Source organism: Sander vitreus, chromosome 1 (genome assembly GCF_031162955.1).
Source record: "Sander vitreus isolate 19-12246 chromosome 1, sanVit1, whole genome shotgun sequence".
Classification (NCBI taxonomy): domain Eukaryota; kingdom Metazoa; phylum Chordata; class Actinopteri; order Perciformes; family Percidae; genus Sander; species Sander vitreus.
In genome coordinates, this window is record NC_135855.1 from 36,785,477 (window position 1) to 36,797,826 (window position 12,350).

The following is a 12,350-nucleotide window of genomic DNA, read 5'->3' on the forward strand; positions in this document are numbered from 1 at the left end:
ATATATATATATATATATATATATATATATATATAATGAACAGTAGCAATTATAGTACCAATAAAGAGAATAAAACTATGACTAGAAATAATAGCAGTGCAGGGCGTCGAGCAGGAACATGGCAGCAGCTGCAAAAACCGATCCAGGTGCCACCCATAGACTGTAAATATTAATGGACAGAGCATGTGTGATGTCACCCATTGGTTTGTGGAGATCTGCTATGAGTCTTCGAGTTTGCCGTTAAGGACGCAGCCATCCTGGTTGCGGATGTGACAATTTTAGACGAGAGGGAGGAGTGAGGGAGGAGCTTCTTACACTTTACGTTACACACTTTCACTGGCAATCACATCATAGCCACGTCCTAAAACACCCCCTGCTTTATCACCGATTTTAAAATCAACGAGACCATAATTCAAAAAATGAACATCATTCTGTGTTGCAGAAGACTTAAAACTATCGATTGAGACCATAAACTCATTATGAAAATGTTTACTGAGGTAATAAATCAAGTGAGAAGTGGGTCACTTTCTCATAGACTTCTACAGAAACCGACCTCCTTTTGCAACCGAACGTGTCGCCCCCGTGCTTGAATTCAGATAGAATGCAGGTTTAAGGCACTTCCACATTTGCAGCACTTTGCCGAACCGGATGCGTTGTCCGTTAATATTATAGTCTATGGTGCCACCCCAATCCAGGGTGTAGTAGAGCGTTGAGCACTGGATTCAATTCACTTGGAAACATTTCTCTGACCTTGTTTGTCAAATAAAATTAGACTACACCCTTCTCTTTGGATTTTTAAGTTGACCGCCAGGTTACGTCGTGGTTTTTCAGGTACCCCGTGCTATGTGGATTCGGTTGGGGTGGTCCGGATGCTGAACCGCTCGCTGGGCAACACATGGACGCCAGTGTGTAACACCAGAGAGACCTGCAAAAGCAAGTCAGACCACTACTGGGTGGTCGGAATACATGAGAACCCTCAGCAGCTCAGGTGAGCTCTCTTTACTACACAACTCTGTTGTTTTCTACATCTGAGAAGTTGGTTATACGTTGACGTCTCTTTCAAAATATTTGGGTCGAGTTGGGAGGCGCGAAAGAAATTCTCTCAGTGAAAGGCAGAAACTAAAACAAGAAATAAAGAAGTGACAAGTTTGTCATCACTAAAACCGCTTTTGGCCTTGTGGCTTGTTGAAAAATAATATTCCTTATTATAATAATTACACTTAGAATATTGTGTTGAATGGTAGAAAACAAGGTTTTATAAGCGCTTCAGAAATTATTTTAATTACTCATAAAATAGTTTTTGAAAGGAGCATATTAGCTGTTTTTGAAATGTCCTATTCCCAACTTGGTAACTTTCAGTTAAAAAAAAAAAACAGCCCTCATGAGGGAAAGTTTTCTGAAAACCAAACCCAGAAGACACAACACGCTAATGCTTTTTGCATTTGTGTAGCTGCTGTTCATCATCTGAACACCACAGCAAGGAAGCAATCGAATCGATGCAGTCGCTATATACATCTGGATTATCATTTGATGGTAGCATAACTTTGAACAAAAATACCAGCCAAATTTTCACTGTGATGGTTCACCTTTTCTCTCGAGCAAATTTCCAGGCTCTACAAATTGATTTTAATACCGTACTGAATCCAACTGAAGTATGTGGCTGCCTGAAAGTTTGGGTGTAAATCTAAAAGAAAAGGGCCAGCATGACATTAAATCTGATCATCCGTAGTTAGGATATGATCGACAAAATCACGATTCCTCAAGATTCCTGATGCGTTCTCGCTGGTTAATCATTAGGTTTTGGAGTTTGTTTCCCTCTCCCTAAATCCAGTCTGTTGTTGTTGTTCCTGTCAGGTGTATTCCATGTAAAGGCTCCAGGTATCCTCCGACGCTGCCCAGACCTGCTGTGGCCATCCTGCCCTTCAAGCTGCCTCTGTGTCAGACCTCCACAGAGAAAGGACAGATGGAGGTAAACACACCAGAGACGGCTTGCTTTGATCAAACTGCACAGATGCTAACATCTGCTAATATCTTACATTTTTTTTGTTCAGTAACATTTATAAAAGACGTATCTTCTGTGCCTCTAAAGACTGTAATGTTTGGCAGTTTCCTATCAACAGATTTACACATTACTAAAGTATTTACTAGCTAAGACAGGGGTCAGCAACCATTTTTGATATTAAGTGCCATTTCAAAATGTTCTTTTTAATCAGTGTGCCATATCAACATTAAGCCTGCCACCATTTACCAAGCCTGCAGGGCTATTTTTTTTTTTATTTGCCCATTAGCGCCGCATTCCGTGAAGATGGCAACGAGTACTAGCCAATCAGAGGCAAAGTAGGGCGGGTCATCACGGAATGCGGATGGAGGGGGAAGTCAACCAAACTAGCGTGTCATCCTCAATAGCACACTTTCTTTTGAAAAACGCATCAATAACCTCACCCGGTCTGCTTACTTTCACTTGCGCACCATACACCGCCTTCGTCCATCACTTACACCCAATAATACTGCTACTCTCATCCACGCTCTTGTCACTTCCCGTATTGATTATTGTAACTCCCTCCTCTGGTTTACCCTACAAGTCCATCCATAAACTCCAATTGGTTCAAAACTCAGCTGCCCGTATTATCACCAGAACCCCAACAACTGAACCCGTTACTCCACTCCTTAAACAACTGCACTGGCTCCCTGTCCAATACCGTATTGACATTAAGATTCTTCTTTTTGCCTTCAAAGCCCGCCATAATCTCGCTCCTCCGTACCTCTCTGAACTCCTTCAGCCCTACACTCCACCCCGAACACTCCGATCCTCGTCTTCCTCACTGCTTTCCACTCCTTCTGCCCGCCTGTCCACAATGGGGTTTATAGCCTTCAGCCATTCTGCTCCTCGCCTTTGGAACTCCCTTCCACTATCCATCCGTACCATAGAGTCTCTACCCACCTTTAAAACCTCCCTCAAAACTCACCTTTTCTGAAAGACCTACCGCACATGACTCCACTCTCCATCAAAATAATGGATAGAATTTATTTTTTTCTTTATCTCAATCTTTTAAATGTTTGTTTTAATTTAATTATATTTTCCTTTTTAACTGTATTCTTGCTTGTTTTAACTGTAAGGTGTCCTTGAGTGCTATGAAAGGCGCCCATAAATAAAATGTATTATTATTATTATTATTATTATTATAATAATAATAACAGGCTGTGCTTCTGCCAATGGCTATGAAAGAGGTAATTTGGCATGTGGATGAGAGAACATTTCCAAAAAAACACTTACTGCTACTGTGCCATTGGTCAAGCTACCGCGTGCCACTAAGGTTGCTGACCCCTGAGCTAAGACATTTGCTAAGTTTTTTAACCTTGCAACCTGATTTGCTACATCATAGAACTTGGGAATGACTTTACGTTTAAATGTAGTGATGATTTATGACTAGCTGGTGCAACCTAATCCAGATGTGCCACAGTATTTTCAGGTTTTCTATTATAGTTATTGGTAATATTAAACTGTCTTTTAGATGACATAAAGTAACCCAGTCCTGTCAGACCAACATAATAAATGGTTTAATACTTCTCTGTATTGTAAAATGGAAGTAACCAGTCAATGTCGCGCTCTGTCGCCCTCCAGGAGCAGTTCTGGCGTTCAGTCCTCTTCCACAATCACTTCAGCTTCCTGTCGTCCAGCGGCTACGAGATCGACGAAGATGGACAGAGTCAAACCCAGAAGGAGCAGCAGGAGCTGCTCATGAAGATGTTTGCAGTTGAGTCAAAAAAAAAACAGCTGGGATCACACTTAGTTTAAGTTATGATCAGTGATTAAGAAGTGCGCCTTGTTTTCTGTAGCTGCTGTTGTGTTCAGAGTCCATGTTTTTTTTTCTTTCTTCCAGCTGTCCTGTAAGCTGGAGAGAGAGTTTCGCTGCGTGGAGCTGGCGGAGCTCATGACCCAGAACGTGGTGACTCTGGCCATCCGATACGCGTCCCGATCCAGACGCATGGCCCTCGCCCAGCGGCTCAGTGAGATCGCCCTGGAGAAAGCCAACCAGATTCAGGAAGAAGAGCCAGAGGAACAAGAACAGGAGCCAGAATACTCCGGCGTCAGACGGATCTCTGGGTAATGTCAAAATGCATTTATCCCTTTTTTTGACGGTTGTAGTGAATTAGTGCAGCCATTCAGCTTTGACACCACACTCGCCTGTGGTTGCAAGACTTGACTCTGTTTCACTGCAAGAAACTCGTACGAGGTTCTGGTCCTCAGCCAAATGTTGTTTGTGAGGGAAGAACCTCCGCTCTGCAACAACGCTGTACAACCGAGAGTTGGTTCTATAGTGGCATTCTTCCAGTTAATCTTTCATCTATAATATATCAATAATTCAAGAAGATCAAGTTAATAGTTTTAAACCAGGACCTCCAGTATTTGGATCAAGTTGCTTGTCAAAAAAATAAAGCTTTTTAGATTAAAGGACAATTCTAGCGCAAAAGGAACCTAGGGGTTAATAACATACGTGTACAGAGTCGACCGTTCTCTGGGATATGTTTTCATGCTAATCGAATGTGTCTGTAACATGAAACTAGCTACCACAAACCGGTGTTTAGCTGCTAACGCTAGCTTTCGGGGCACAGGGTAAATCACTATTTCTACACCACTAACAAGGCTCAAAATATCACAGCACTTCAACGGTAGCATAATGAGGGTCCCTACATGTAAACCGAAGCATTGAGAACTTTGTAAGTGTACAGACAGTTTATTAGAAAGATAGATTATAAAGACCGTAGCGTTAATGTTTACATGCGGCCGCCATCTTGGATAACAGTCATGAGCAGTCGAACGACTAACGCCGTGCAACCAGTAACCAGTAACGTAGCTCAAACACAGCGTTGCGTGACAAATAGGCGTCGGTCCTATTTCTAGCATGCGCGCGTTTTTTGGCGTGTCGTGCAGGCAGTGTGCAAGCTCTAACCTGTAAACATGGGAGCCGAAATAAAAACGGACACACCACGCAGCTGACACACTCACGCCACGCTCACGGCACGCAGGCAGTGTGCAAGGGCTCTTACTCTGTTAAAGCTACTGTGCTCCAGTAGAAGGGAAGAGAGTGTAATTCACAAGTTTATTATTTGGACAGGTACAGCCAGAGTGAGGTCACGGGAGAACGTCGCAACAACCGACGTGATCAGGAGGAGGAAGAGGAGCAAGGAGAAGATCTCAGGGAGGTAGAGGAGGATGGACAGGAGATGGAGACAGAGGAGGCAGCTGAAACTACAAAACGTCAGTTCCATCTCTTTTCTTCAACTCTCTTTGCGCATGTACGTTGTCAGCACAGGGTGTCACTGATACCAGTGTGTAATGCACGCGTCTCATACTGCAGGTGTGAATCCCTTTGCTAAAGAGGCAGTTTCTTCTGTGACGCCATCTCTGACACCAAGTGAGTAAAGTCTTCCAACAATCCATGTATTTAAATGTTAACCATAGAATTGTAGTCTGTCTTTGAGATCTACTGTTCCAATTATTAATGTAGACACCACCCATCCCATCATCAGAGATCCACCTTAGGGCTGCAGCTAGCAGTTATTTTAGTAATTGAGTATTCTACTGATTATTCCATTGATTAATTGGATAAGAAATATATAATTTTAATGTGCAAAAGTAAAGATATATTTCTTATCCAATTAATCCACACACATTAATAAAATACGCTGACAGCCCTGCCGTCCGCCCTCCTGGCGAAATAGTAGTCTCCTATTGGGTGGGAATTCTTGCCTTATTTGTGGTCTGATAAACCGTAAAACCATCAAATTCAGTGCCCAATAACGGTGTTTTCTGAGATACTGTTGCTGCCATATTTCGCAGAGACAGACCTTCAGTAAGCAGCTGTAGCAACTTGAATTCAGCATGATTAGAGCCAGCGGCATCGCTGGGAATTGGGGCCGTTCGGGATCTGTGTCCACAGCAATTAACATCCGCGCGAAACACAGTGTGCTGTACTTAGTTACTAAGTTTCTCGAGGAATTGTTTCAGACCACGCATGAGTCAGATATTTTTTATTGGAATTTGCATCTGATGTCTTTTTTTTCTTTCTTTTTTTCAGTTGGCAAAGTAGGACGTGCAAATCCTTTCAAGGTAAGAACAAAAAATACTTGATGATGGCAGCATGTTTGATTTCTCTAATGGTTGTCTGTGTGAATATGAGTGAATAGATTCACACAAATATATATATCTCTCTCTCACTCTCACACACACACACACAAATATATAAGTGAATATGCAGAAAGAGTGAGGTGAAGAACGTCTGAGGAATGTTTTGATGGGATATGTGCAGGTCCTCGGCTCGGGAAAGCCCTCGTCTTCGTCGGGTCAGCCTCGAGTGACAAACATCCTGGACAACATGACGTCCAGCAGGAAGTTGTCTCCGCTCAGCAGATCTGCAGGGAAACCAAGCAAAGGCCCCGTCCTCAAACCGCTTGTCCCCAGGCCCAAAACAAAGGTATCATCATCTCACTTTCCAACGTGTTTTATCTTTTTAATCTTATTGCTTTCTAATTTTTTTTTCATTACTTAAAGTGCTCATATTATGCTTTTTGGCTTTTCCCCTTTCCTTTATTGTGTTATATATCTTTTATGTGCACGTTATAGGTTTACAAAGTGAAAAAGCCCAAAGTCCACCCCAAAGAGACTTACCATCTCCAACAGAAAACACTGTTCACAAACTGCTCCAAACAGCTCTATTGTAGTCCAGCCTTTACTTCAGAGACAAAAGTGCGTCCCTTTGTAACACATTATAATGCTAGCCTAGCTGCTAGCGCGGCACGCCCTCATACTCTGCTTCTAACTGGCTAGTAGTCCTTACCTAGCTACTGCTCATGTGCAACTCCCAACAAAGATGGAACAGAAGTGATGTCTCACTCTGTAGCTAAAACAGAGAGCTCAACACACAGGGTGAAAAGAGGAGCTGCAGCAATGGGCAGTACAACACAAATATGGTGCTTTTTGAAAATTAAACCATGTAAACCTATTCTGGTATAACCTCTAAATACAATTATGAACCTGAAAATTAGCATAATATGAGCACTTTAACTACCCTAAACTTAAAAAAATACTTACAACAAAATGTAGTCATTTTTTTTCAGAGGAAAGTTATGCAATGTGGTGACCTCAAGATGATAACGGTCAAATACGTCTGTATTTAAATTTTTGAACACTGTAGATGGCACCATGCATATTATGCATCTGTGTTGTCAGACTTGTGTAAAACATGGAGATATTTACTCATCTATGCTTATAATTTCCCTTTTTCCTCTCCAGACTCAGTCCACTCTGCTGCAGATGAATGGCACGAAGGCGGCCAGTAAGAAGCCTCAGGAGAACACACAGCCGGCTGCAGATCAGCAGAAACAACTAGAGGTCCCATCTCCAGCTTCTCCTGCAGACAACACCGAAAATAACAGGTATAAGATCGATTATCGAACCTTTTTTTTGAAGTTATTTTATTGGAAGCCACAAGGTGGATTGACTTGTTTTTGTTGTTGACTGTTCAGGCCGAAGACGGGCTTCCAGTTCTGGCTGGAGGAGAACAGGAAGAGTATCACAGCTGACCAGCCAGACCTGGAGGAGACTGACATCATCAAAGAGGCAATGGGGCGCTTCAGGACGCTGTCAGCAGAGGAGCGACTGGTAAGAAACACTAAGGGGTTGAGAGAGGAGGGTTTGGGTCATATGGCGTCCTGGGAAACTTGTAATTGAGCTCAAAAAGTCCTGAAAAATTACAAAATTTGAGCAAAATCATCTGGAATCTACTAGGGGTGGCAATCAACAGAGGCCCCACGATACAATATTATCACGATACTTCGGTCAAGATACAATATTATTGCGATTTTTAAACATTGAGGTATTCTGCGATATATTGCATTTTTTTACCTTTTATCTAACTTCAAATTATGTTCCCAAATGAAGTCCTGCTGACCTTTACTGGATCATCTAGTGGACTGTAAAACCAGAGTGGTGATTGTTGGAACAGTGGAAAGACGAACCAAGACGGCTTTTTGATAGTTTTATTTTTGTTTATGTCGACTTTGAATGAAATGTGTTTCTACGATGACAAATTGCCTGTTTATTTCAATGGAGTCCAGTGGGTTGGACGACGGCGACACCAGGGATGTTTCATGATAAACAAAGGATCTTGAAGGTCTATGTCTATAGGGATGTTGTCAGACGCTTAGAACAATAATCTGAGCATAAAACAACCTTTTTGTGGACCTACATTGAAGTTGCGCAATTGTAGCTTGTCTCACCTCTGCCGACTGCAGCGGTCTTGATGTATGCAGGGTCAGGACCAGGGCTAATATACAAACGCACACATTGATGTCTATTAGCACTTGTGTGAATTAAAGGGTGAGTGTGCCATACCTACCGACACATATCGCTTAATTTATTCACTTATGAAATGACCGCAGCTGATAGTGAAAAACTGTTTTGAATCTGGATATCTTTCAAAGCCATGTGACACTACGGGTGCTGCAGCAACTCCTACTATCAGACAGAATAAAAAATAGTTCCCTTTTTTAATTTTATTTTATTTATTTTTTTTACACAGGGATCTCGAAAGGCTAACTTCGTATTTTTTCAACCTGGACTTTTTCCCATGTTTTTGTGTGTGTGACTGATGGGAACAAATTTTAAAATTGGTCCAGTATTAAAAGAAGAAATCCGGCGCAAAATGAACCTAGGAGTTAATAACATATGATTACCGAGTCGACCGTTCTCTGGGATATGTTTTTCATGCTAATCGAATGTGACCAGTTCAGCGCAAACCGCTAACTAGCTTATAAAGCTAGTCGCCGGGCATGAGGTAAAGTAAAAATAAATCTCTATTTCTATACCACTAACAAGGCTCAAAATAGCACCACACTTCCACTGTAGCATAATGAGGGTCCCCCACGAACGCCGTGCTTGAGCAATGTTACTGGTTACACGGTGTTCGTCTTTCGTCTGATCGTGACTGTTTTCCCAAGATGGTGCCTGGTACTGTCTTTGTAAACTATCTTTATAACAAACTGTCTGTACACTTAGAAAGTTATCAATGCTTCGGTTTACATGTAGGGACCCTCATTATGCTACCGTGGAAGTGTGGTGCTATTTTGAGCCTTGTTAGTGGTATAGAAATAGAGATTTCTTTTTACTTTACCCTCATGCCCCGGCGACTAGCTTTATAAGCTAGTTAGCGGTTTGCGCTGAACTGGTCACATTCGATTAGCATGAAAACATATCCCAGAGAACGGTCGACTCGGTAATCATATGTTATTAACTCCTAGGTTCATTTTGCGCCGGATTTCTTCTTTAATACTGGACCAATTTTAAAATTTGTTCCCATCAGTCACACACACAAAAACATGGGAAAAGTCCAGGCTGAAAAATACGGAAGTTAGCCTTTCGAGATCCCTGTGTGTAAAAAAAAAATAAAATAAAAATAAAATTAAAAAAGGGAACTATTTTTATTCTGTCTGATAGTAGGAGTTGCTGCAGCACCCTGTAGTGTCACATGGCTTTGAAAGATATCCAGATTCAAAACAGTTTTTCACTATCAGCTGCGGTCATTTCATAAGTGAATAAATTAAAGCGATTTGTGTCGGTAGGTAATGGCACACCTCACCCTTTAATTCACACAAGTGCTAATAGACATCAATGTGTGCGTTTGTATATTAGCCCGGTCCTGACCCTGCATACATCAAGACTCTCAGCAGAGAGCTGGATGACACTCGACAGAAGATGGAGAAAGAAAAGAAGTGGATGTGAACCGGAGGAGGGGGAGGGGAGGGACGCCTGTTGCCTGGGAACCCTGTCGAGTGTGTTTTGGCAGCGAGGGCACAATGCATTGATCTTATGATAATACTGTGTGAGACACAGTGGGGTTGGTCAATCTCAGGAGAAATGAGTGTGATGACACATTTTTCAGCTATTTTAAAGGACAATTCCAGCCTGATTTACATTTGTGTTCTTTTAAATATCTGTTTTCATCACTTCAGTTTGAATTCAGATTCATATTCAGTTTTTGCATCAGAACCTTAGAAACATTCAAGTCCTCAGCGCAATGAACACAACAAAAGTGTAGTTTGGGGAAATATGAACCTCAGACTCAAAGAAAAACATTTTCTTTTTTAACCTCGAAGACATTTCTTGGGGCTAGTTTTGTTATAAAGGATTTTTGGTCCTTTGGAGATTAAGTATTGTTCATTAGATTTGCAATGTATATTTGCAAATGCGCAGTTACCATTAAGATTTGTTTTAACTTCTTAAGCCCAATTTTTACTTTTGGCAGGCGTGATTTTGCGTTCTGCCTGTGTCCGTGAGTGCAACACAAAAATAACCGTTTCATCAACAAGTCAACATGTCTGCAGTCTCGCTTTGCCAGACCTTCCTCCATCGCGCTGCGGAGGAGGGTCTGGCGAGTCCACACAGTATTCCGGGATAAGAGAATAACGTGCGCTGGTTTATTGGCATTTCTTTAAACCAATCACAATCATCTTGGGCGGCGCTAAGCACCGAACGGAGCAACGGTGCCTCTGCTAAATAGCCTCGGGAAGGAACTTGTTTTGATGGAACGTGTACGTTCAATAGTTGTTTTAGTTGTACAACAGAAAACTCAGATTGGACAGATAGTCTGGCTAGCTGTCTGGATTTAACCAAGGGGGTAAGCTTCTCCTCGGAACACGTAGCTCCTATGGCGCCATTTTGATGCTAACAAGCCATCACCTCCCGTTAGCATTCCATTGACTGCCATTCATTTTGACATTTCTGAAATCCGGCGGAATTTCCGTCGGCAACGGAGCAGTCCCTGAAGTGGAACGTCGAGGATATAGACTTACATGTCCGTGAATGCAGAAACCCAATATGGTATAAATATTCATGGGCACTTATTCCTGCTTCAGTTATTTCTTATCAAAGGCTGCAGCGTCTGTCATGTGATGAATAGTAAAATTGACCCCCATCCCACGGGAATCCCATAGGATTGTGACCCACAGGATTTCTGGGAAAAAGTCAGCCGTTAGTGCACAGTACAGGTAAAACATCGCTCCATAGCACCTACTAGTGGTCAACAAATTTAAATAAAACGGCAAATCCTCACATTTGAGGTGCCAGAACCTAAGGATTTTCCTTTTAATAAATGACCCAAAATATTAATCAGTTATCAAAAATTGACTGGTTTTCTGTCCATCACCTCATCGGCATCTGATCCTTCAAACTGGACTCCCTGGTGTGATTTCCATCTTCTCACTGATACCTGTAGCAACACGCCAACACTATTTTTATCATTCAGATGAAACTCCATAACAGCTTTTCAGTTTGGTTATTTAATAAACTGGAAAATGACGCTGAGGGGCCTGAAACCTTGTATGAGTCTGTGTGTCTGTCTGTGTGTCCTAATTGCATTATTCTGTCCAAATAAAATAAAACGACAATTGAAAAGCGAGACATCACAGCTTGTAGCAACTACCAGCTCTGTAATGGTGGTGTTTGTGTGTGTTTGCTTGGTTGAATATGTATGGGGTTAATGGGCAGTGCGTCATCGCGCGCTGGAGGTGAAGTATATATGCGTGTGTGTGTGGGGGGGTGGTTGGGTGGGTGGGTGGGTGGGGGGGGTGTTTGCTGCTGCCAGTCCACGCACCAGGCCTGATGATTCAGCCTGGCTCCATTACGTCCAGGAAAGGGCTTCCTTTTGTCTCGGCTTAGAGAGAAAGGGGGGGGGGAGAAAAAAAAAGCACGAGGAGGGAAAAGAGGCAGCAGCCTGTCAGTAGTGATTATACATGACAGGATGCAATTTCAAAGTGTGTGTGGTTGTTCGGTAAATAACGTGCATTTCATGTCCTCTTCTTTTCTCGTTTGGTTCAGTTGTGGACAGAAAGAGCAAAAGGCCAAACTGGAGATGCAGCCGATCTGAAGAAGAGGAAGAGAGCCGGAGGAGGTGCGGAAAATGACAATGGACAGGTGGAAGCAGATGAAAATAGTTCCAAGAAGAAAAAATCTTTGGATCCGTCCTCGAAGCTTTCGGCATTTGCTTTTAACAAAAACTAAATATTTGTATGTATTTTTTTTGTTCAGATTTATGTGTGACAACTGTAAAGTCTGTTTGCTGCGTTGATGAATATGTTCTCTGTTCTTTGAGGCACTTAATCAGAACATTTTAAAGCTCTTAAAATGCCTTCAGAGTTAGTGATGGAGTATGGAGCATCCTTTGCTTTGATTTTTCATTTATAACATTTCTAAAAAAACTTCACTGTATTTTAACAATTGAATAAATGTAAACGTTTGTTAGTTCACATTTCTGTCTTGGATTTCCTTTTTGTTGCATCAACTTTATTCACAA

At 42.0% G+C, this 12,350-nt stretch overlaps 1 protein-coding gene across 3 annotated transcripts in view; it reads left to right on the top strand.

Annotated features, from left to right (window-relative positions):
- The window catches only part of wdhd1 (WD repeat and HMG-box DNA binding protein 1), a 30,493-nt gene extending 18,188 nt beyond the window's left edge, over nucleotides 1-12,305 (top strand). For all 3 annotated transcript variants that reach the window (XM_078253961.1, XM_078253976.1, XM_078253969.1), the window contains exons 16-26: nucleotides 832-988; nucleotides 1,855-1,969; nucleotides 3,623-3,754; nucleotides 3,882-4,105; nucleotides 5,118-5,260; nucleotides 5,361-5,417; nucleotides 6,081-6,112; nucleotides 6,312-6,476; nucleotides 7,295-7,437; nucleotides 7,528-7,663; nucleotides 11,876-12,305. In XM_078253961.1, the coding sequence (XP_078110087.1) occupies nucleotides 832-988; nucleotides 1,855-1,969; nucleotides 3,623-3,754; nucleotides 3,882-4,105; nucleotides 5,118-5,260; nucleotides 5,361-5,417; nucleotides 6,081-6,112; nucleotides 6,312-6,476; nucleotides 7,295-7,437; nucleotides 7,528-7,663; nucleotides 11,876-12,058 (1,487 nt within the window). In that variant the 3' untranslated portion in view covers nucleotides 12,059-12,305. The remainder of the gene's footprint in view (nucleotides 1-831; nucleotides 989-1,854; nucleotides 1,970-3,622; nucleotides 3,755-3,881; nucleotides 4,106-5,117; nucleotides 5,261-5,360; nucleotides 5,418-6,080; nucleotides 6,113-6,311; nucleotides 6,477-7,294; nucleotides 7,438-7,527; nucleotides 7,664-11,875) is intronic.
- The last annotated feature ends 45 nt before the right edge of the window (nucleotides 12,306-12,350 follow it).